The sequence below is a fragment of the Denticeps clupeoides genome, chromosome 16, assembly GCF_900700375.1.
Source record: "Denticeps clupeoides chromosome 16, fDenClu1.1, whole genome shotgun sequence".
Classification (NCBI taxonomy): domain Eukaryota; kingdom Metazoa; phylum Chordata; class Actinopteri; order Clupeiformes; family Denticipitidae; genus Denticeps; species Denticeps clupeoides.
The window spans coordinates 8775965-8798071 of record NC_041722.1 but is presented as its reverse complement, the minus strand read 5'-3'; the positions used below and the strand labels follow the sequence as shown (position 1 = coordinate 8798071).

The 22107-nt window shown below is 44.4% G+C and overlaps 1 protein-coding gene across 6 annotated transcripts in view; it reads left to right on the top strand.

The window, feature by feature from the left end:
- Positions 1–21408, top strand: part of mpped2a (metallophosphoesterase domain containing 2a) — a 34865-nt gene extending 13457 nt beyond the window's left edge. For all 6 annotated transcript variants that reach the window (XM_028956399.1, XM_028956400.1, XM_028956403.1 and 3 more), the window contains 4 exons: positions 2169–2394; positions 18626–18741; positions 19219–19332; positions 20217–21408. In XM_028956399.1, the coding sequence (XP_028812232.1) occupies positions 2169–2394; positions 18626–18741; positions 19219–19332; positions 20217–20335 (575 nt within the window). In that variant the 3' untranslated portion in view covers positions 20336–21408. The remainder of the gene's footprint in view (positions 1–2168; positions 2395–18625; positions 18742–19218; positions 19333–20216) is intronic.
- Positions 21409–22107: the final 699 nt, after the last annotated feature.

The window sequence follows — 22107 nt, the reverse complement described above, 5'->3', positions numbered from 1 at the left end:
GGGAAACACAGGAGATCGCTCTGAATTAAACAGGGGGAGGAAATGCACTTCAGAACTCGGCGCAGTTCTCTGTTCATGCTTCGTTCTTACCGTTATTTTATTTCTTTACTCTCTTCCCTCTATCTCTAATCTGTACGTGAAAAGTGGTCCATCTCCATAATCTCTGTGATTGATTGATTGTCGTGGTTGTGGTCAAGGGGGCTGATGGGAGATGGTTGGCACTCGAACCCTTGCGTGTCGACCCTCTGTGGATTTCTGCCCAGTGATCCATGTTTGTTCAGCGAGTGACTCCCTGTACCATATTGCTTCCAAGGGAAACTTTTACTCCTTTTGTTCCTGAGGGTTTATTTAAAACCCGTGCTGCTCTTTAAAACAAAAAAGCCTTGAACTTGTAACTAATTAACATGAAGTATTGTAGGATTGTGCTGAATTATTTTTGCAAACATTGACACTGTAAATGCAAGGTAGGGTCAAGGAGCCTAAATGTCTCCCATGATGAGTGAAAAGCGCAAAGATTCGCCAGACACCTATTTATTTATTTAACAAAATTATATGTAGCCCTCAACGCTCACAAAGGCTTTCCTGCAGTTAACGTTGATTTCTTCATTTAAAGGGAAATCACTAGAGCTCAGCTTTGGTTGAGGTTAATAGTTTTTCCTCTTGTGAACTCTGTGAAGCAGAAGCACAATCACAAAAAAGCCATTAACTGAACGTTTGTGCTAATAATAATAAAAAAAAGAAGCCATATATAGTATATACGTGTGTGTGTGGGTGACAGCTTTGGGTTCCCTTTCTCACTCAGTCGCTTATGGAAGCAATAAGCTGGCCTGGAATCAGCAGCCGTTTTCAAAATACATTTTGATGGCAATAAAATGTTGTGAAAATTCCCGCCGGATCGCGCGGCTGCTGGCCGCCGGCAGTAATTGTGTTGCGGGCGCTCCGTAGGCGGGGTGGGGAGAGGCGGGCTGACGCGGCTGCGGCCCTGCAGAGGGCCGTGATCCAGTTTAGCGCAGTGCAAGAGCCCGGTGTAAATGGACGTGTGATGCGGTTAGGGGGGCGGCGCGGGACTCTGAAATTGAGAGATGGTCTCTCTTTATTGTATTAGACGGGGATTTATGATCTGCTGCTCGTGCCATACGCTAATTTAGAGGAGGTGAGGTGCTGGAGAGGCTCTGCTGTGTGCTGCTGGATCGTAACTGCTGTCCGCCGTAATTTTTTATTTCAATTCTGTTCTCTCAGCATTTTTTTTTTTATTCTCCACCACCCCACCCTCCTTCATTTTGATATTTAAATCTAAGCCTAGTGAATTTCTATATATAGATTTACACTATAATAAAACCATATTATTTTGTGTATTACCAATTTATTGTTAATATTATCTGTCTGTTCAGTATATGAATTATATATGGGAATTAATTCAGTCGGTATGATATATTTTATTCTCTGTAAAATTGCCTTTTTTAGATAATTTTAGATAATTTCTGTGATTAAATCATCTGAATCATGCTGAAAGTAAGTGTGTGTGTGTGTTTGTGTGTGTACACGTTTTGACCTCTGATGTCAGTAGCGTCCTGCCTTCTATAGACCACTAAATTCAAATCATACATTTATTCCGCCATAATAAATGTTTTTAGAAGTGTGTGTGTGTGTGTGTGTGTGTGTGTGTGTGTGTGTGTGTGTGTATTGTTGGTACACCAGCACTGAAGAGACGCAGGCGTCTGGGGTTGAGTGCTCAATCTGCGGGACGTGGAGAGCAGCCATTGCCCTCTGCCATTGTACGGCAGCAACACAAAAGGACCCCACACAGAGGGAAAGGTCAAAATGGAGAAATTGAAAAATGCCACCAGCCTGTCTTTAATGTTCTTCTGTGTGTGACTCTCTCATTGACTCGAGGAGGTGAGAGGAGGCAACGGCAGCCTGCTTGGGTCAAAGAGAACATTCACCTCTGACTCGAATTCCCTTTCATCGCCTTTCATGTTCAGGTGTTTGGTCCCATCTCTCCTCCTCCACTTGCTGAAATGTGTGAAGTAGTGTGTGAAGAGCAGATCACACACACACATAAATGTATAGTTGTAGGGATTTAAAAATACACGTCATTTTATGGGAGGCATCTTATTGGTCTTATTCTGAGTTGACCGTAATTTGTTGGTTTTGTTTGCTTCATCCAGGGAGTCTCCCGTACGAGTTCAAGGTGGTGATTGCGGGGAACCATGAGCTGACCTTCGATAAGGACTTCATGGCGGAGCTGGTCAAGCAGGATTACTATCGTTTTCCCTCAGTGTCCAAGTTGAAACTGGAGGACTTTGACAATGTTCAGTCACTCCTCACGAACTGTGTTTACCTGCAAGACTCGGACGTCACCATCAAGGGCTTTCGAATATACGGGACTCCATGGTAAGTCCCTCTAATCTCGATGAAGGCTGACAGAACACCACAATATATACCACGACACAACAATAAATGATTACCGTGCCCTTGTATGTATGAGTTGTGATATCATCAGTTGGGAAATCTTCCTTTCACTCCACTCATCCACTCATCCTTTGGCTTAGAGATGTAGGTTTTTTTTTTTCCTCTCGGAAGGCTACCGTGGGAATCCAAGTGCTGCCGCTTCCGTAGAGGACATCATAATTCTGCATGCATGGCCTTACTTTGTGTCCACGGGCCACTTCCTGTTTGCTCTTCGTCCAGGTTTCAGTTTTTTTTGTTTTTTTTTTGTAAATAGTCTATAAATAGATCGATCTGGAAGGATCTTGACATGCACATGTCTGCAGCTTCCTTTCTTGGCCTCAGTTGTTATTTACCTTAGGATTGCATTTGTCTTAAAATAAGTATTTGGGTCAGAGTGTCGTCCTGTTTGGGACTATATTTAGCCCGTGAGGTAGCGCAGCCGCACTCGGCCAGTCTTGGATGACATGCCACAAATGGATGAACAGACGGAGGGGAAATAGGAAACTGTGGTAGAATCGGAGAGGAAGGAAACCCCCAGTGAGCCTTTAGCGTAAAAACTGCTAAATGTCTGTTGTGACAGTCAGCGCTCCTGGGGGAGTCTGAGGAGCCCGTCTGCTCTGCGGCCCCTGGCCTGGTCCTCCTGTTCAGCCAACGGGACCCTCACTTACCTGCCTGGGTGGCCCAGTGCATGGGGCGTGTTGTGGGTGTGTGGTACATGTGTACTTTATTTTTTGCATTCGTGTAATCACACTGACTTTGGTTTGTCTCTTCTTTTTTTTTTTGGTCATGATTATTGACAGAACTTTACAGAACTTGCACTCTCCTGACCCCAGGAAGGAGGGTAGACACCTCATGACCATACCACATACTCAGCAATGGTATAACCAGTTCGGCCTGGGTTAGTAGGGCAGCCTTCAGCAGTCTGGTTGTTACTGGAATGAATCTTCTCTCCAGGATCTGTTTCAGGGGTGAGTCCCCACCATGCACCCAGTGTCCCGGGATGAGCTCCAGCGGCCGCGACCCTGAGTAACAGGACTAAGCGGTTAAGGACTTGAGGGAGTCTCTTCTTACAGACAGTTTGAAATTACGTCCACATGAATCTTTGGAAGCGTGGTAGAATTTCAGGTTTGTGTGCGATGCGGAGTTGTACTGGCACGACCTGTGAGCGTTAAAGCCATGTGTGCGCCGGTGATGTAGGTGAGACGGTGTTAATCCCCCTTCCCCCTCGCCTGGCTCCATCCGCCCCCCCGCCGAGTGCCGGTTCTTTGGATATGTGCAGAATCCCAGCTTTCTTCCTCCCACTGATAAGCACTGCTGACAGATTCTCCACAGAGGCACTGATTCAAATGTGCAGATAGAGACGGTGTCAGTGACCAAGTTCAGTCTGTGTTAAAAACTGCAACGGGTGGAAAAGAAGAATGTTCTGGAAGCTCAATGCATCCCGCATGAGGTGATAAAATGTGACCAATTTAATGCTCTGTTTAGTTGATGGTTAATGTGGATCTCTACACATTACCCGGTGGTCTCCACTGGTATCGTGGGGGACAGTGAGTGCCCTCATCACCAAGCCCATGGGTTCACAGGCTTGATTTCTACAGCAAGATCTTAAGAGAAAAATGTATTATTAAATATATATTTTTTGTATAGATCTGTCACGATGAATAATTGTGTGACACGTAATCTGTATAGTCGATCGTTGTTTTTAAAAAGCTGCATGATTGTTTGGCCGTGAACACAGATGCAGTGTGTAACTACACTGTTAGCAGGATAAAGCTGTACCCAACCAGTTCTATTGAGTGTATTAGACTGGTTCCGCGAGAACAAGTTTGCCGGTTCGAATCCCGATCCGCCAAGGTGCCACTGAGGTGCCACTGAACCCAGGCGTCTGTCAAAGCAGAGGACACATTTTGTTGTCACCGTCTGCCGTGCTGCAGTGTTTTACAATGACAATCACCTCAATTCAATATTCTAATCACAACCCACAGGGGCTTTTAGAAATTAAAACCTTGGAATGAATTCTGTTAATTCCCATGTTGTAGTCACTTGTTCCTCATGTGAGCCATGCGGTTCAGCCTGATGTTAAATTTAGTTGCAGTTGAATAAAAAGTCGCTTTCATTCATACGTCCTCTAACAACAAGCAGCACAGTGAGTGTGACACCAGGAGGAATGTGTGTGTGGTCATATAGGTCCTTTCATTTAATTTGATGATCACCATTTTTAAAAAACAAGCTTTTTAAAAGCCCATCAGCATATTGGTACAGTATACTGGTGAATGGGTGTGTAAAATGTTTAGTAGTTTGCTGGCATTAGCAACACCGCAATTTTATTGAGCAGTTTTTTTGTGGGGTTTTTTTTTGTCTTAATAATGCAAAATCTCTGCAATTCCTTCTCGAAATTTTTACACGATATGTCAAGGAGCAGTGCTGCTTACACTCTGCTGCTCGGCTTTATAACATTTTGCTCATATTTTGCTCCCCATAACGACGCCACACAGTGACCACATAACAAGCATGAGGCAGGATCTGAGTCTGTAATAGGTCACCCTAAATCAGCTGAAATGTGGAGTTAGCAGAGGTGTGTGCTCCCCGATGAGGGACCTGTCCTAATGCTGATTCTGTCATTTAAGCGTTTTCTATGTATTTATTCACTCAGGAAAGGTCACATACAGCTGCAGAATTCCGTAAACAATTGGTAGTAGTTAGAAGTGTGTGTGTGTCCGTGTGCGTATCCTGAATGCATTTCCAACCACGTTGTGGTACAGGGCAATGAAATCAGTAAACCAGTTCATTTTATTAAGAACAAAGCCATTAGGCGACATTAATAATTGATCTGAACACAAAGTGGTTTTGCTCAATGTTGCTTCAGTGCTGAGGCGAGATTCATTATAATTATTATTTTTTTTGTCTTCTCAGCACAGCACCAGGTCTTTCAGACATACTCCACTCTTTCAGGAAATAGCCTTTTGTTCCTGAACATCCTGCCACTTTTGTCGGCGGGGTGAGGGTCAGACCAAGGCTTAACCTCCCAGTGCCTCTCTAGAGGGTTGATAACTAACACACACAGAACGCCGTTCCCAGAGAATGTCAAGCATCTAGCCGCTAGAATGCATTTTTGCGTCTGGATGATGAGCCCGACTGGTGGATCGCTTTGCTCCCAGAACCCTTTTCTGACCAGTGTGCGTGAGGGAGGAGCTGGAGAACACTCTTTCTGTTTCGGTTATTGCTCTTTCCACAGCTTTTATCTCTCCTCTCGCTCCATCAATGATGTGTCTGGGATGAAGGGGGTGGTGATGGTCTGGCTTTGGAAAGCAGCATGCTAGGAATGCCTGTTAAACCCATGTATTGCTCTGTAACTGATATTTGTGAAGATGACAAGCATTTTTTTTTTTTATAGTAAGGTCAATAGCAGCTGTCGTGTTTCATTATCATCTTTGTATTAATTTCATATCACAGTGGATATTGTTATCATTTCACTAGTTCAGAATTTTTTGAAGTGGCTCCGCACTCACTTTTGCATGAATGACCATGATTGGTTCCTTGTGCGTTGTTTAGATCTCGGCTGATTGGTTAGAGCCGCTCAGCCGGTTGTGATTTGAAGGGGGCGACGTTCGGATGAAGCGATTGGCCGAGGTGCTGTGCTGTTCCTGTAACTTGGAATAACATTTCCCCCTCTGTCTAATGGGGCTCCTGTTGCAGGCGCCAGCCTCTCCTGCCGTTTGTCTTGGCCCCCTGCCCCTCGGCTCTTTCCATGTCTCTGCCTGGTGAAAATCCCCAAACTCCATGCAGGGGGCAGAGCTCCACACCGGCTGTGGGGAGAAATGTGGGTCCCACTAAATCTGGGTTTAGGGTTTTTGGTTGATTAATGCTTGGGCAAGGCCACCATGAAGAGTGTCCCAAGTTTGGCCACCGCTGGCAGCAGCTCAGTGAGGCTTTAGGCTGTGCCGCTCATACTCAGGCTATTGATATGCAGGGATTTGTCCGGCCAGGGTGTACACAGACTTCATGGAGCCTGTAGGTTGAAGGGGAGTGGCCTGGGTGGATCGGGGGCTGCCTGTGCTGGAATGCGTTTCCCAGGCTGCCTCGTTCATTTGAGCGAGTGTGTTTTAAATGACTGATTTGTCATCGGCTCCACTGCAGACAGCGTGATGGGACTCAGACCTTCCAAACTCTTAAGCCTCCGCCCCCCCCGAAGGCCATCAACCACCTACTGTCCTCCTCTTCATCCTCTCCTGCAGTCTCCAGGGTCACTTCTCTCCTCAATCACATTCTCTCCATCCGTCACAGGCACAGGCTACCATTTAAGCCCTCTCCGCAGTTATCATACACACACACACACACACACACACACACACACACAGCTGCCATAGTCTATATTAAAAAGGATGGCAAACACTGGAGGCGAGATCGGCTGATCCCAGATCATAGTCACATGCTGGATTGGTAGAACCTTCACTGTGTGCTGATTGTTTTGCCCATGCTCATTTTGCTGGATTATTGAGGATTTCGTTTAATCGGTCTTCTGTTCCAAAATGTCTCTTTCTGCGATGAAATTAGTTTGAGCTGGAAGCTTTAGTGTCGTAGTCATGTATTGGGAAGTCTGATTTAGTTTCTTAGGGTCTGACAGTAGCCAATACTACCTTTACTTGAAAGTGCCTTTAAATTGTTTGATGTCTAGTGTATAGTGACCATTTACTGCTGCTGCTACTGTTTTCTGGTTTGGGAGACACGTCTGGAAGTAAAAATGTGGACCGCTTTTCCCAGAGTGTTGATATTCTTTTGTTCTTGTAAAAAGTACAGAATGATTCGGCTGATTTTTTTTGGAGTAAAACCAGAACATTTTCATACTGACTATGTTTTATTCACTTCAAATGATGTAATACAAAAATCAGTTTTAAGGCACTACGGTAGACATGAAGGCTTTCAGACAGGATCACAACATCGGGCTGTTCCTGCAGTAAAATGCTTCGGAGGTTGCATAGCTGTTTGCCTCAACAACCATGGAGCTGCATGTCTAATGAGAAACTGTGAATAGGGATGCGTGTCAGCACAGGTCAGAGGTCATGCTGTGCACACATCCTCAGCTGACACTGACCCTGACCTCGGCTAATACGGTCAGCCGGCGGGGAGATGACCTCTATTAGCACTTGACATGGGTGTGTTTTTTTTTTTATCTTTTTCTAAACCTTCTAGGCATTTACCTAGAGCGCTACCAGCAACAGGGTTAGTACAGAAGGAGATCTTTCCAATAACTATTGGTATCACCAGACCAAACATTTGCATATACTGTGCAAGTCTCACTTAGAATAGACATCAGACAGAAGGCCGGCATTGCACTGAATTTAGAGTGTGAATAGGGATGTACCGACCAGCAGTGCCATATTTGTGTCAGGGAGGACACGCTGCATGATTATTGAAGGGCTCCTTTGCTCGGTTGAATAATTCACTTCTTCTTGTGCTTTGATTGGCCTGTGTCTATGATTGAAAGACACGTGCAGGACTGGAAGAGCCAGACCAAGAACTCCACACTGAAGTGTAATCCTGGTCCTTTTATTTGAAATTGTGGTTTGCAAATCTTGTCTTGCAGGAGAGAGGGTGAGGGGAGTGGAGTGAAGGTTAATACGCTGTGCTCCACTGTTTGTGGTAAAACAGTAAAATAAAAGATCCAAGCCCTCAAGGGCACAATATAGGAAATGGATGAAACTGGAAGTTAAAAGAAGTGTCGAGGTAACATTTTAACATCGTCTCCAGGGTTTCAACATCTTGTTTGTGAGTTCAGTTAGTTTAATGAATTAACTGTGTGCTGTTTTTTTTACTGTGGTGCATCCAGTTAGGCCTAAAAGAAATTGTGTGATTTTTAGATCTTTTGTGGTGCCACCAAAGAATATATCCTACCATTTATGCTTGTTGAGTGGATTTTAAGCTTTTCATTTCAACTTGAAAGCGCAGAGTATGAAATAATATCTTAACATTGTAAGGCAGTTCACAGTATAAAGTTTAAAGTTATAATTTGCCCAATCTGCAACAGCTCATCTATATAGTGTGTGTGTGTGTGTGTGTATAAAATGATGGCTGATGAAGGAGGACCGTGTTGACGATTGTTAGTGAACACACGCACCAGTGGACTTGCCACTGGCCACCAGTGTAGCCTGACGGGAGAGAGAATGCACTGTGCACTGTGGGATGTTGGCTGATTTGTGTGTGGTTAACCTGCACTCTGATGTCGGTGCTCCTCGCATTAGCGGTGCTTGAGCCTCGGATCGCATTCGCGGCCCCGCACTCTATTAATTCACACGATAGCGCTCTGCCCTTTCAGCTGCCTCCATTTAAAAAAAAAAAAAAAAAAATGCTCAAACCTGCCAATGTTTCTCTCAAACAATTCAGGGGGAGGGAAAAGAAGAAAAAAAACTGTGACCTTTGACGCTTAATTTTACCAAGTCTTGTAATGACTGGTTGATGCGTTTTTAAGAACAATACAACTATTAAAAGGCCAAGCGTGGCACAAACTCATAAAAACTGGTTAATTTTTTATTTTATTTGGGATTTAAAGTCATTTCTGTATTTCACCTTTAACCACAGTAATAGAATTTATTGTCATTTATTTTTCTCTTTCCTTTATTTGCCAGAGGGATGGAAGGGTGAATAGAAGAAATAGAAGAATAGTTTATCCTCTGTTTGCTGAGACGGAGGCGGGGGTGGAAGGGATGGAAGCGTTGGGATGGGGGTCGGCGGTCCGCCTTGCGTCTCTGGTCCTCCCCCTCCCGCAGACGCTACCTGCTCCTGTCAGTGATTGCGGGGTCACCTTTGACCCCCGCAGAGCGCTGCCACGTCAACATTAATTAGCGGCCAGCGTCTGTGGACATACTCCAGGGTCTCCGCCCAGGCCATCGCTCACACACTCACACTGACACACACACACACACACACACACACACACCACGCAGTGGCGAGCGGGAGGCTGGGGCCGGCCAGACTGAGCATAGGGGTGCAGGGGCGGGGCGAGGGGGTTTATCGGTCCTCAGAATTCCGTTATTAAAAACACAAGTCCGCTTTTGGAGGCCCCGGGGAGGTGCATCTTTTTGCCTTTCGCTTGCGTCCACTCCTTGTGTATTAAACATTATTTTAATTATGCTTTTCAGCTAGGCTGTACGTTTTGGGGTAATTTCCCTGTGGAACATGTAATAGCTTCTTGGCCCTGCACGTGGGGGGGACGAGCAGTGCAGTAGTGATGGGCTGAAACAGTGCACACAGTGTATGTTTACCCCACGGCGCATATGTTAAATGCCAGCCCTCCCCGCCCTTCGCCCAATCCGTCCATTAAATCCTCCCTCCCGGCCCGTCCATTAATTCCTCTCCCGGGGGAAGCCTCATCTCTTCCAAGTCACGTGGCTCGTCGCGGCCGGTCAGGAGGTTTTGTCAGGGCCCCGGCGGGTGGCGTGCCGCTGCGAGGCTGGCCCAGATCGTGACGGGAAGCGGTGGGCTGCTTGTTTTGGCGTCGGCCAGCTTATTAGATGAGAGGGGAGCGGCTTCAGCAGCGAGAGGGGGACGGCCCCGGCGCGTTGTAATGAGCATTAGGACTGCCACGTTAACATAATGACCTGTGAAACAAGCAGCATCACCCAGCTCATGGCCAGTGAATGTTAAGTGGGTTTATTATGCGGACTGGCGGTTCTACATTTGCAGTGTAAATATAAGACCCTCACAACCCCACCCTCCCTCCCTCCTTAAAGTTGGCTGTAGTTCATGCCCTCTACTTCATGACTAATGCTGTGCCTAATGGCCACTGTAAGATGTAATATGACCCCGTGTGTGCGTGTGTTTCAGGCCACTGTAGATTAGATCACTTAACATGTTGCTTAAGACCAGCTTGTAAATGTCCGGGAGGGATTAGAGTTCAGTTAATGGTGCTGAAGGTTTCCCGCGAGGAATGTGGATGGTCAGGTAGGCGCTTTTGCATGGTTACGGCGTTCAGAATACTGCTGACCACGTGGAGGATCCACCAGAAGGACTGCCAGAGTCCTCTGATACCGTTGGCACTAGTTAAATCCACCATCTTATTAAAAATAAATGAAACCCGTGCTGCGGGGGGCAGCGGCGAGACATGAGGTCCCCCGAGCGAGACAGCTGACCGTGACTTCAGAGGCCAGCCAGGTAGGGGGTATACAAACAGGAGGGGGGGTTTTTGCTGGGCTACAAAATAGCCCCAGCCTGGCCCAGATCCAACAACTCTTAAATCTCAACAGGGTGCCCAGGCCAGGATTCCCAGACAGACAGGCTGTGGGGGGATCTATACATTTCCATGTACAACACAGGGGTTGGCTTCCAATAATGAGTGAAGAACTACAAGGAAATTGTGTGTTGATCTGATCTTAATAAATAAAAAAAACATAAATATCAAGAAACATGGTGGCACCCATTCACTAAAGATTTACATTCCAGATTCCATTTTGATGTTGAAAATGTTGATATTTGCCAGTTTGCTGAGCAGTATTTTTATGGTAATTAAATTACTATTGTCTAATGGTACTGTACTGTACTGTAAATCTGAACTTTCTGCAATGAACCACCTCAGATAATATTTGATTCTCCATGTACCACCATTATGACCAACATTAAAATACAGTAGCATAGGCCTATTTGAATAGTTCATTCATAATGTGAATGTTATTTGTGGTTGATGGTCACGCGCTGTCCGTATAGCAGTGGGGATTCCAGTGTTGTCCTGGGGGCTCTGGCACCAAGAATTTAGCAGCAGATGCTTTAAATCCTGTTAATTGTGAGGTGGGGCTTCCATGGATCAGATTTGTCTTTCCAGCGCATCTAGATCAGATTGTTATCTGCAGAATTAGGTGGATAAATCGGCACCATGAAAATCATATTCCACACATTTCTAGAACTTTCTGCCAGCCTACTAATTGGGGCAGCATAGCACTGTGTGTGACGTGTGCATAAATCGAAGTGATCTAAGCTTCAGGACCAGAATTCATAGCCCAAGGGCAGCTAGTCAGACCCTCATGGTGGACTAATTAGGCGTTGCACCAGTGATTTAAGATTAGTCTAACTACAATCACTGGCTTTTGTGTGCCGTAAAATGAGACTCACCGCTCCGTCTGCTCAGCCAGATATGCAGTGATGTCTTCCACTCCCTAACAGAGGGCAGGGCAGAGCAGACGGTGAGCTCTGAGTGGTTCCCTTAGATTAAGTGAATCTCCTCTCTGCCATTATTCTCTGTGGAGGTTTGCAGTAAAAGGTCATGCCTAGGCGTAAGTGCTGGTCCAGCCGAAAACAAACCATAAATAAATAGATAAATAAATGCATCCATCTGGACACGGTGACCCAGAAGCATCCTGCTGGAGCTGTGCTGAGTGCTGCTCTCTTGTCAAATTTCTTTTTATTTTTTATAAAAACCGGGCTGAATGATGAATAGACTGCTGCTGAAATGTTGCATGAGGCAACTATTACAACTTTCTCCACTGATCTACATCAGTTGTGCTTGTTTGTTATTTTTGGGCAAAGTTTTTATTTATTTATTTGTTTATTTATTTATTTAAGAAATTGACCATGGTCATATTACTATTGCTTGATAATTTCTTTAAGTCCGAGGCCGACCAGTAAAACCCAGACATAATGTGATGTCAGTTGTGGGTCAAAAAGGGATGGCACAAGCTGTGAAACTGTCCCTGCTAACTCTGATTACCCGCTGGGGACCACGTGAAGGTCGAGGCGAGTGCAATTACTTCTGAATCTCCTGAAGTTGATGTACAATACAAAGTTTTTTTTTTATTACTATTGCCACTGGAAACCTTGGATGGCTTTTGTGAACACTGTTGGCACTGCGTGTGTCTGTGTGTGTCTGTGTGTGTGTGTACTTTTGGTGAGAGACTGTCGCCCCCATCATCCAGAACACATTGTGCCCAAGGAAGGACTCCATCAAGAACGTCTGCCTGTGCTTTTGTGTTGACTACTATGTTTAGTTTTGCTTGTCCTCTGTTCATACAGAAGCTCAAAGAAAACACTTTCTGTTTGTAAAGCTTCCCTTTTCTCATTGTTGCCACTTGTTAAGCATGCACTTGCTATGCACTTGCGCTCATAAGGTTAAGACAATACTCAAATTCCTTCAGGGGATGGAAAACCCACCTCTAACCCACCCTCTGTCTCTTTTTCCCTTCAACCCTGGCTCCCCTTATCCCTGGAGCCAAGTGCTCTGTGCTTTCCTGTTAACCAGAGTACCCTTTGACCTCTGAGCTTCCGGTCATAATTGTTAGGGGGCGTTAGAGTGCATCAACTGCAGGCTTAACTGTATTTAAATGAAGACCATCTGAATCAGGAATGGCAGTGATGTCTTACGCAGCGTTGTCCCATCTTATTTACTTGGACCAGGGCCACAAATGTATGACCACAGTCATGTGACCACGCTGCATGTGGTGGCCAACCACCCTTTGCTAGATAAAGTTAGAAATTCTGCGTTCTATGGGAATATTCATTACTCTGCAAAAGTGTTACTCTTTATTTACAGTATTTTTATTTGTTGGAGGGGAAAAATATATATGAGTTATTTTTTTAATCAAGAAATGTGCTGCACATATTCGAATGAAGCCATATTTAGTTGTTCAAATTCACTGCAGCATCACTTCTAAACAGAGATATAACCGTCTGCTGCTAGACAAAAGATCAGAAATTAAATTCGATTATTTTACTTTCACCATTGTTCAGGTGCCTTTTATGAAATTTTTTCATGGTCTCCGAATGTTGTGTTCTCTGGAAGTGTAAGTCAGTACAGAAGACTTCATGTATGCTGTGAAGTGGTTGCCATGACACTAATTGATACAGTCTGTGAACCCCCCCCCATCGTTTTTATTTCCCCCCACACGTTCCTTTTGATCTCTGATGCCATGCAGAAGCGAAGAGAGAGAAACAGGCTTCTGTCAGTGTTTCTCTGTCTCCTCCACAATGCCTTTTCAATTATAACCACAGCCTAGGAATCTGGAGCATTAAATTTTTACAACAGAGCCGCTGTAGAGGAGAAGCAGGAGCAGTGTGTTTGCTTTAATGTTATTCTGACGCTCCAGTTCATCCTCTCCCCTTTGGGGAACGAGCTAAATCCAACGTGCATCAAAGAAGACTTCTGATTTTCCACTGTATCCTGGTGTTCCCATCCGTTTCGGCATGTGGAGCTGGAACAGAGGGGCACTGGTTTAATTACGGCCCCTCTCCACCCCCCTCTCAGGTTTGCAGAGTTGAGCTGTAAAACGTCAGTCTCCGAGCTTCATCATTTCCCAGAGAAATTACCCTGTCAGTGCCTTTGTCACCCACCCTGCCATGCCTCCCAGCCCCCCTCGCCCCGTTCATTGTTCCTGAGGATCAAGTTCAGGGTACTGGGGGAGGGAATGGGCCCTTTTCGGTTGGCCAGGTAACCCAACCGCGCCCTGGTTTCCGTGGCAGATGAATAGGCCGAGGCCGGGTCCCTGGCCGGGTGAATAGGGTCGGCTGTGTGAATGGGCTGGGGTGTGCGAACAGGCCCCGTCGTGTGAATAGGCCAGCCAGTGTTCTGCCCTCTGTGTGAAGGAGCTCAGGTTCCACCTGCCCGCTCTGACAGATCCATATTTCAAAGTCCCGCCGTCTGTTGATGATGTGCGAATAAACAAGTCCTGTCCTCTTCCCAGGAACCCTCTCAGGCCAACTCGGCGCAATAAAATCCACGATGAAACTCAGAACCCGTAATATTACACGGTGTGGAAAATTTACAATGTTCTTGATAAATTGATGCAGAGACAGCAGAATTTCCTCAAGGCTCATATTCAAATTTCAAAGTTTAAAACCACCCCATCCTGTCTCCTCCTTTCCTCCTACATTGCCCTTCGTATTATCTGTTCAAAATACCACACGGTGATTTCAACAGACATTTCAGGCATGACATCGAGTAGAAACATCTCAGGATCACGTCTACTTACAGACCAAACATTCAGACTTTTTTTTTTTTTTTAATAATATCCAAGAACATCTTGTGTAGTGCAATGTGCTTGGCATGATATACATGATGACAAAAAACACCCTCACCTTTAATTACTCTGTTTAAGAAGAAGAAGAAGAAAAAAGGCCATAACGCAGTTGTAACTCTACGTAGTGTGAAGATCCATTTCTGTGTGGGGGTGTGTGGTTTTGCTTCCTCTCAGTAGACCTTCCCTGCCTGATCCAGTGAATCAAGGCTATGTTGGGAAGGCTTAATATTTAATGTGGCTCTCTCCCACCTTTAGGATGGAGGTTAAGGTGGAGAATCCCTCAGCTTTGTGCTCACGCTCCATCGTGTGACCCACATGCGCTGCGCCTGCTCTTTACTCGCCGCGAGCACTGAATATTTTACTCACACAGGATGCCCTTTGATGCCCGCTTTAATCCTCCACGGTTTTCTGCAGCTGGAGTTCTCTGGGGGACTGTGTGTGTGTGTGTGTGTGTGTGTGTGTGTGTGTGTGTGTGTGTGTGTGTGTGTGTGTGTGTGTGTGTGTGAGAGAGAGTGAGTGAGTGAGTGAGTGAGTAAGTCAGAGACGGGGTGTTTTGGTGGTTTTAATGATTCTTTTTTTCCACTCTTCCCTCTCCCACCAAACTTGTATTTCTCGTGTATCTTGCTTGCTTCTCTTCTTCTCCTCTCCATGAATGTTTGTGAGTAATATGAGTGTATAGTGGTGAATTGGCACTGCGGTGAATGTCTGATGCAAATTCATTGAGAAGCCATCACCTGGTTGAGAGGCCATCACCTGAACCGCCTCCCAACCCTGAAGCCCAGTTGCATTAGAGTAGTGCGGGTTTAGCGGAATGCCCAGTGAATCTGGCTCCTCTGTCTGGCCACAAGCGGTAGCTGTGGTAGCCTTGGGTTTGAGCCACCGTTTGTCAGGCCTGGGGCGGGGTCACCACTTGCCTCCCATTACTGCAGGGGTTAATAAAGTGGACAGTGCAGGTCTGTGCACTGCGTAATATAAATATACTGCTTCCTGTCAGGTGGCCTCTCCCCAGGGGGGAAGTAAAACTCCTATTAACATCCTCCTCCTCATTGGCTCTGACAGCTTGATCAATTAGACCCCTCTTTAGATGACCTCTGCGTTGCTGTGACAACGAGGTGAGGACTGAAATGAATCGCTCGGTCACTGTAGCGTGCCACTGGGGATTCGGCTGGGCTGCCTGCTTTTTTTTTTTTTTTTTTTTTTTGCCAGTCCCACACTTTTCTCACCAGGTTTTCTCACATACATATGTGTTATTATATGATTGTCTTAATACATTAGTAACCCATATTTTGTGTTAAATTAGAATTTTATTCACTAGTTGATAATTATGAGTTGATCCTTTTGGGCAGTGGTGGCCTTGTGTTAAGAGAAACGGACCCACAATCGGAAGGTTGCCTGTTCGAGCAAAGTACTGTTCCCACACACTGAGGACTCACAATGAAATGTGTCCTCTGCTTTTAACCCATCACCCTTGGGGAGCAGTGTGTGGGGATGGGACCTTGCTCAGTGGCACCTTGGCGGCTCGGGATTCAAACTGGTAACCTTCCGATTACGGGTCCGCTTCCACCACTTGCCCTGGGTGCGGAGGGTTGCTTTTGCCGGGTCAATTGTGCAGACAGCCAGAGAGGTTGATCTTCTGTTGTAAGCTCTAACAGGAGAAGCCAAAAGGAGACAACAATTGTTCAATTGTTTCACCACTCAGAGATGTTTGATCAAATCTCTCTGTTTTTAGCATGACTTAACACAAGGTATTTTTATATATTATTTTCTATGTCTGTGTGTGTGTCTGTGTGTGTGTGTGTGTGTATGTATGTATGTGAGAGAGAGATGCGGTCAGGTTCCTGAAACCATCCCGCATGCCTCGGTTTAAAATCTGATTATCCAGTTTTCATTACAAAAGGGCAGTGAGAGGGGGAGTGGTGGAAAAAATATGAGTTATATTTCCCGTTTATTAAGAATAATCCACAACCGAAGGCCCTTTTGGGACTTGAAGCATAAATGTTGTGGCAAAAGGTCGTAAGAGCCTGAGGTATTGGAGTTCAGCAGTCACTATTGACAAAACACTTCTGTGGTGTTTGGCTCCACCCCGCTGACAGCAGAAGGGTAAATACAGGTGTCAGATCTGGTTGGCAAGGGGTCAACTGCACATTATATCAAGACATGTAACTGTTTCAGAAATTCTCAGAACTCCCAACAAAAGAACTGTGTCTTAGAGAAGAGTAAATAAAAATCTTTACAACTCTCAAACATAAGGTAGCTATCTCTAATATCTCAGTAAAAGATGAAGCTTATAATTGCGAAATAGAACTCATTCCCTCCCATAAAAGTCAGAATAGGGCCATATTGCACTATTCATATTATCCATATCGCCCTGCTCTATATGTATTAATAATTATGTCACTATAATAATAATACATCCATTTTGTTTGGTAGCCATTTGTAGCCCCCACTGCATACTAGCTGATCAGGAGCGATCACCATTACAGCCTTTGTCCTCATTTCTGATGCCACGTGGCACCAGGCTGGGCTCATCTTTTTTTTTTTTCTTTTGCTGTGAGAACCAAGTGCAGGGCCCATGCTGTGCAGGGTATGTAGCCCCCCGCTGGGCGACAGCTGCAGAAAATCCCCCCGCTGAACCCTACCTGAGAACCTGTTACCCGGCACCCCAACTCCGTGTGTCTGATGGGGGAATCATCTTTGGTTGGGGAAGGGGGAGGGGGCTTCCCGATGTAAAATCTGTTTCAAGGCTTCACCTCACTGCCGCCTTCTAAACTTTCGCACAAAACTGACGAGCAAATGGCCCCATGTTGGATGAGCGATACCTTTTCAAAATAAGTAAATTTAGTAAATTTTGTTTGCTGCATTCGGCTGATGGTATCTGCGCGGTGCGCCCAGAAAGCCCGGCTCTCACTAATGCTACAGACTGTCTGGAATCATTAGAAGAACTGGATGGAGAAGCGATAAGTGGGGGGTGGGGTGCTGGGAATACAAAGAATATGTGCGGCTCTAATTGAATATTGACATTCGGGATATGAGGCTAAATGGGTTCTGTCAAACAAAAACTCCCGAGCACCGGCATCCGCTATCGGCGAGGCGCTAAGGTTTTAACTCCTTTTGTTCCCATTATTTATTCCGTTTCCATTTTTCCTTCCTAGAATTTCCTTTTTTTCCCATTTTTATTTTTATAAATCACAATAAATTTGCACCTCTGGTGATGTTGAGTGTGGCCCAGAAGACACATTAGATTTTAATGAGAGGCTCGTTAATGCAGCCCCAGTCTTATATTCCCGCTCCGTCTCTGGCCTCGTCTGTGACATTGTCCAGATGGCGGGAGAGAGCTACTCCGCTATCTAATGTAGTGCCGAGGCTGCGGGCTGGAGGCTAGCTCTAGCATCCTCCCACACTGCAGCGTGCCATAATAAGACCTGTGTGCGAGGGTCCGTGGAGGAAACAAACCTTCCTTTATGTGACCGGGATGTCATTAATCTTTATGGAAGTTAGCAAATGTACCCGCGTGGAAGGTATATTTCATATAGACACCCAACAATGGAGCCTTTATGCAAGATGGCTGCAATTCCCAGCTTGCTTGGCATAACCGCTGAATTCAGATTGCACTGCATATTCTGTGTAGGTACGTTTATATTTGAAAATGTTCTAATTGTATGGGTTTTACCTTCATGTGTTCTGTATTTTTTTTTTTTATCAGGTCATTAATTAGAGTTTCGTTCTGTTTCTTACTTTAAAATATATTAATGCTGTTTGCTTTCTGCTAGGCATATCAGTTCATACCACATATTTTTGTGTGTTTGAGGGGGGGGGGTGGGGAGTTTTTTCTTCTTTCTTTCTTTTCCAGATCGAAGGGCTGCAGGAACCATTTCATTTGTGTCTGAACTCACCTCCACTAGCCAGCGCTCGATACTCATTCATCGCTGTCGCTGTGGCAGTCCCTCACTGTAACAAACCCTATTGATGTTTCTGAGCCCTGCTTTTTTCCCCCCTCTTCCCCCGGTCTAACCCAATACACTGCACTGTGGCTAAGTGACTCAAAATAGCACCCACCGCCAGAGACCGCTTCACCAGCGGCGAGCAGAGGATGTGTGACAGGATGGGACCAGGTCCCCGTATCAGCTGTCAGCTGTCATTTTTAAGCAATTTTTGTCACGGTTTGTGTCTCACCTCAGGACTCCCTGGTTTAATGGCTGGGGGTTTAACCTACCCCGAGGACAGTCTCTGCTTGATAAATGGAACCTCATACCGGAGGGCATTGATATCCTCATGACCCATGGGCCTCCCCTCGGTAAGTCCAATCAGAATAAATAATGCTGTATGCCTTGATTATTCATTTTGGGGGCAAGGGGGGGTGTTTGTTTTTCTCCCCTCTTGTTACCTTCTGTAACTACAGTATATGTTTAATTTTTTAGATCTGCACTATGTCTTATTTATTTATTTGACCGTTTCCTCAACTTCCCACTATTGACTGATTTCCTTCCCCTCTGGAAGTCAATAAGCTGCCTTTGGTAGTAGCCTAGTGGTAGTAGCCTAGTGGGTAACACACTCGCCTATGAACCAGAAGACCCGGGTTTGAATCCCACTTACTACCATTGTGTCCCTGAGCAAGACACTTAACCCTAAATTGCTCCAGGGAGACTGTCCCTGTAACTACTGATTGTAAATCACTCTGGATAAGGGCGTCTGATAAATGCTGTAAATGTAAATGTTTTGATGCCATAGATTTATTTGACTGGTTCTGAAAAGTAATAAACTGTGTGTGTAGGTTTCCGGGACTGGGTACCAAAAGAGCTGCAGCGGGTTGGTTGTGTGGAGCTTCTGAATACGGTGCAGAGGAGAGTGCGACCCAAACTCCATGCCTTTGGGGGGATCCATGAAGGTGAGGTCTCATGATGTTTTTAGCAGCAAAGAGTGGAGCATCTTCACCAGGTGTACATGGGCAGAATATTTTAGACAAGGAACATGTGTTGTCTTGTCATCTCATGATCTCCAGGATTATGCCATGGGGTGGTTTTTGGTAAGTGGGCCATCTCATGGAGTGGAGCAGACATAGGGATTGGTCTGACCCCCCCCCCCCCACTGCCCTGCTGTGTGTTTGGAGCATAATTTGCCACTGGGCTCCACTCTGAAGCCACTCTATGTGCTCTGCTCACTAGATCTATGCATTAAATGTATACTTTTTCTTTTTAGAGGAATTGTGTCACAGGGAGCATGATTCATAAATTCAATTAAGTGTAATTTCAGCAATTCTTTAAAGAAAAAAGCAGGGAGGAAAATAAATGTCTGCTGTCAAAGTTCTCATTATCTCCTGTTAATAACAATACAATAACATTAAAAACTACACTACTTTTTCAAATGCTTTGTGGTACTTTACAGCTGTGCTGCCTTATACTGCCTAATACTCTGAGTGGTGGACTCTAATTAAGCTGCAGAAACATCTCAAGGATGATCAGGGGAAACAGGATGCATTTGAGCTTCATGGCAAAGGCTGTGAATACATGTGTACACGTGTTTTCTGTGTTTTTTTATTTTTAATACATTTTCAAAAACCTCAAGTAAACTTTTTTGTCATTAGGGGTTGTTGTGTGTAGAATTCTGAGGGAAAAAATATTTTGGGATAAGGCTGTAACAAAACAAAATGTGGAAAAAGTGATGCTCAGTAAATACTTTCCAGATGCACTGTATGTGGTGGAATCTCCTGATGTCAAATATGTGTTGGCCGCTGCATTTCTCACTCCATGCCATCTATGTTCTGCTCTCTAGGTTATGGCATCATGACAGATGGCTACACAACATTCATCAACGCTTCCACCTGTACAGTCAGCTTTCAACCCACCAATCCCCCAATCGTGTTCGACCTCCCCAATCCAACCAGCTCCTGAGAGACCTGGGGGGGGATGTTTTTTTCTAACAGTACTTCTAAAATAATTCTATTAAGTGTTTCTTTCCAAGATATTAGTCTTTTTATATACAGTCAGTGGAAAATAATATTTGTGAGGGGAGGCTGGGTGGGTTAATTTGGGGGTAGGGTTTCAGAATCTGGCTCAAATTTGAACCTGTAAAATATTGAAGCATTGTGATATTGTACATTTTTTGCCATTTGCTGGACTCGTGGGTATTGAATGCCATTTGTTTACTTTGTATGTTTTTGTTCCAGGACAATTTAAGCTTTCTTTTGGCTGACAGGGATACTGCCTTAAACTAGCTTTAAATTCCCCAGCTAGAGCCCTCTTTCTGCTAGCACAGAGAAAGCCTTGTATTTATTACCAGTGACCGATCCAAATTGAGTTGAACATTCACAGCACTCTCTTTTTTTTCTATAAGAGCAGGGAAGAAATTTACTCCTAAATATCAGAGAATTTCGTTCTGCAAATAAATTGGGAAAAATGTCTTAAGTATAAATAAATATATGTGTGTGTGCGCGTGTGTATGCTGTAAATTCTATACTAAAATATTTGTTGAACATCTTATTGATGATGATTTTTTGCTTGTAAGTGATTACATATTATGTGCAAAATGCACAGTTTTTTCAATTGTCATCTAATGTCAGTAAAACGTTACTTCATGAGTTTGTTATATATACCACATATAAGAATGAATCGGATGAAATATATGGTATATTTTACAATCTGAAAGGTTGTTAATTTTTCCCCCTCTGCAAGTCTGCCTATCCATGGGTTAATTGTCCTTCAGTATGTTAAATAGTCTTTTGTGTTTTTATTCTTATTTTTATTTTTTCTATTTTTGCACTGTGTGTAAATGCAATCTTGCTAGCACAAAAAATGTTGCCAATAGCTGTGTCAATTTTTACTGTAAATGCCTTTTGGCTTTCTCTGACTTAGTTTGTCTCAGTCATGGAGAAATTTAGAGATGCTCCCCCCCCCTTCCTTCCACTTCATTGTGTGACTTATTTAGCTGCCTTTATATGCAAATAAAATTGCAAGATTTTTACTTACTGGTTTTGATTGCTCTCATTTTAAGGAACCTTTTGTTTTTAATATAAGATTTTATTTTGATAAGAAGCGAAAACAATATATGTTAAAATAATTATGCAAATTAAAAAAGTATATAGTACAGGGCAAAAGTTTGGACACACCTTCTCATTCAATGTGTTTTGTTTATTTTCATGACCATTTACATTGGTAGATTCTCACTGAAGGCATCAAAACTATGTACTTAACAAAAAAAGGCCCCTTTGCCTTCACTCTGCGCTCCAGCTCACCCCAAACCATCTCAACTGGGTTCAGGTCCGGTGACTGCGGAGGCCAGGTCTCCACTTTTTGTTAAGTACATAACTCCACATGTGTTCATTCATAGTCATTCATATACCAATGTAAATGGTCATGAAAATAAAGAAACCACATTGAATGAGAAGGTCCAAACTTTTGGCCTGGACTGTATTTTAATTAATAGAAATTTTGTGTGTATGGTTAAACTGGATATTTATATATATTTTTTTACTTAACAGTGAAATTGACATTTCTGTGACTCAGAACAGAAAGTGCAATTTAGTAGATGAGTTTGGATATTCTGTCTTTCTCAGGGGAGTGCCAGGACACTCACAGGACACTCACAACCTTTGGGATGGGTGACACTGTGGGGATTGTCCTTCAGCTAATGTAAAATCTAACTCCACAATCCCCTTCTAGCAACA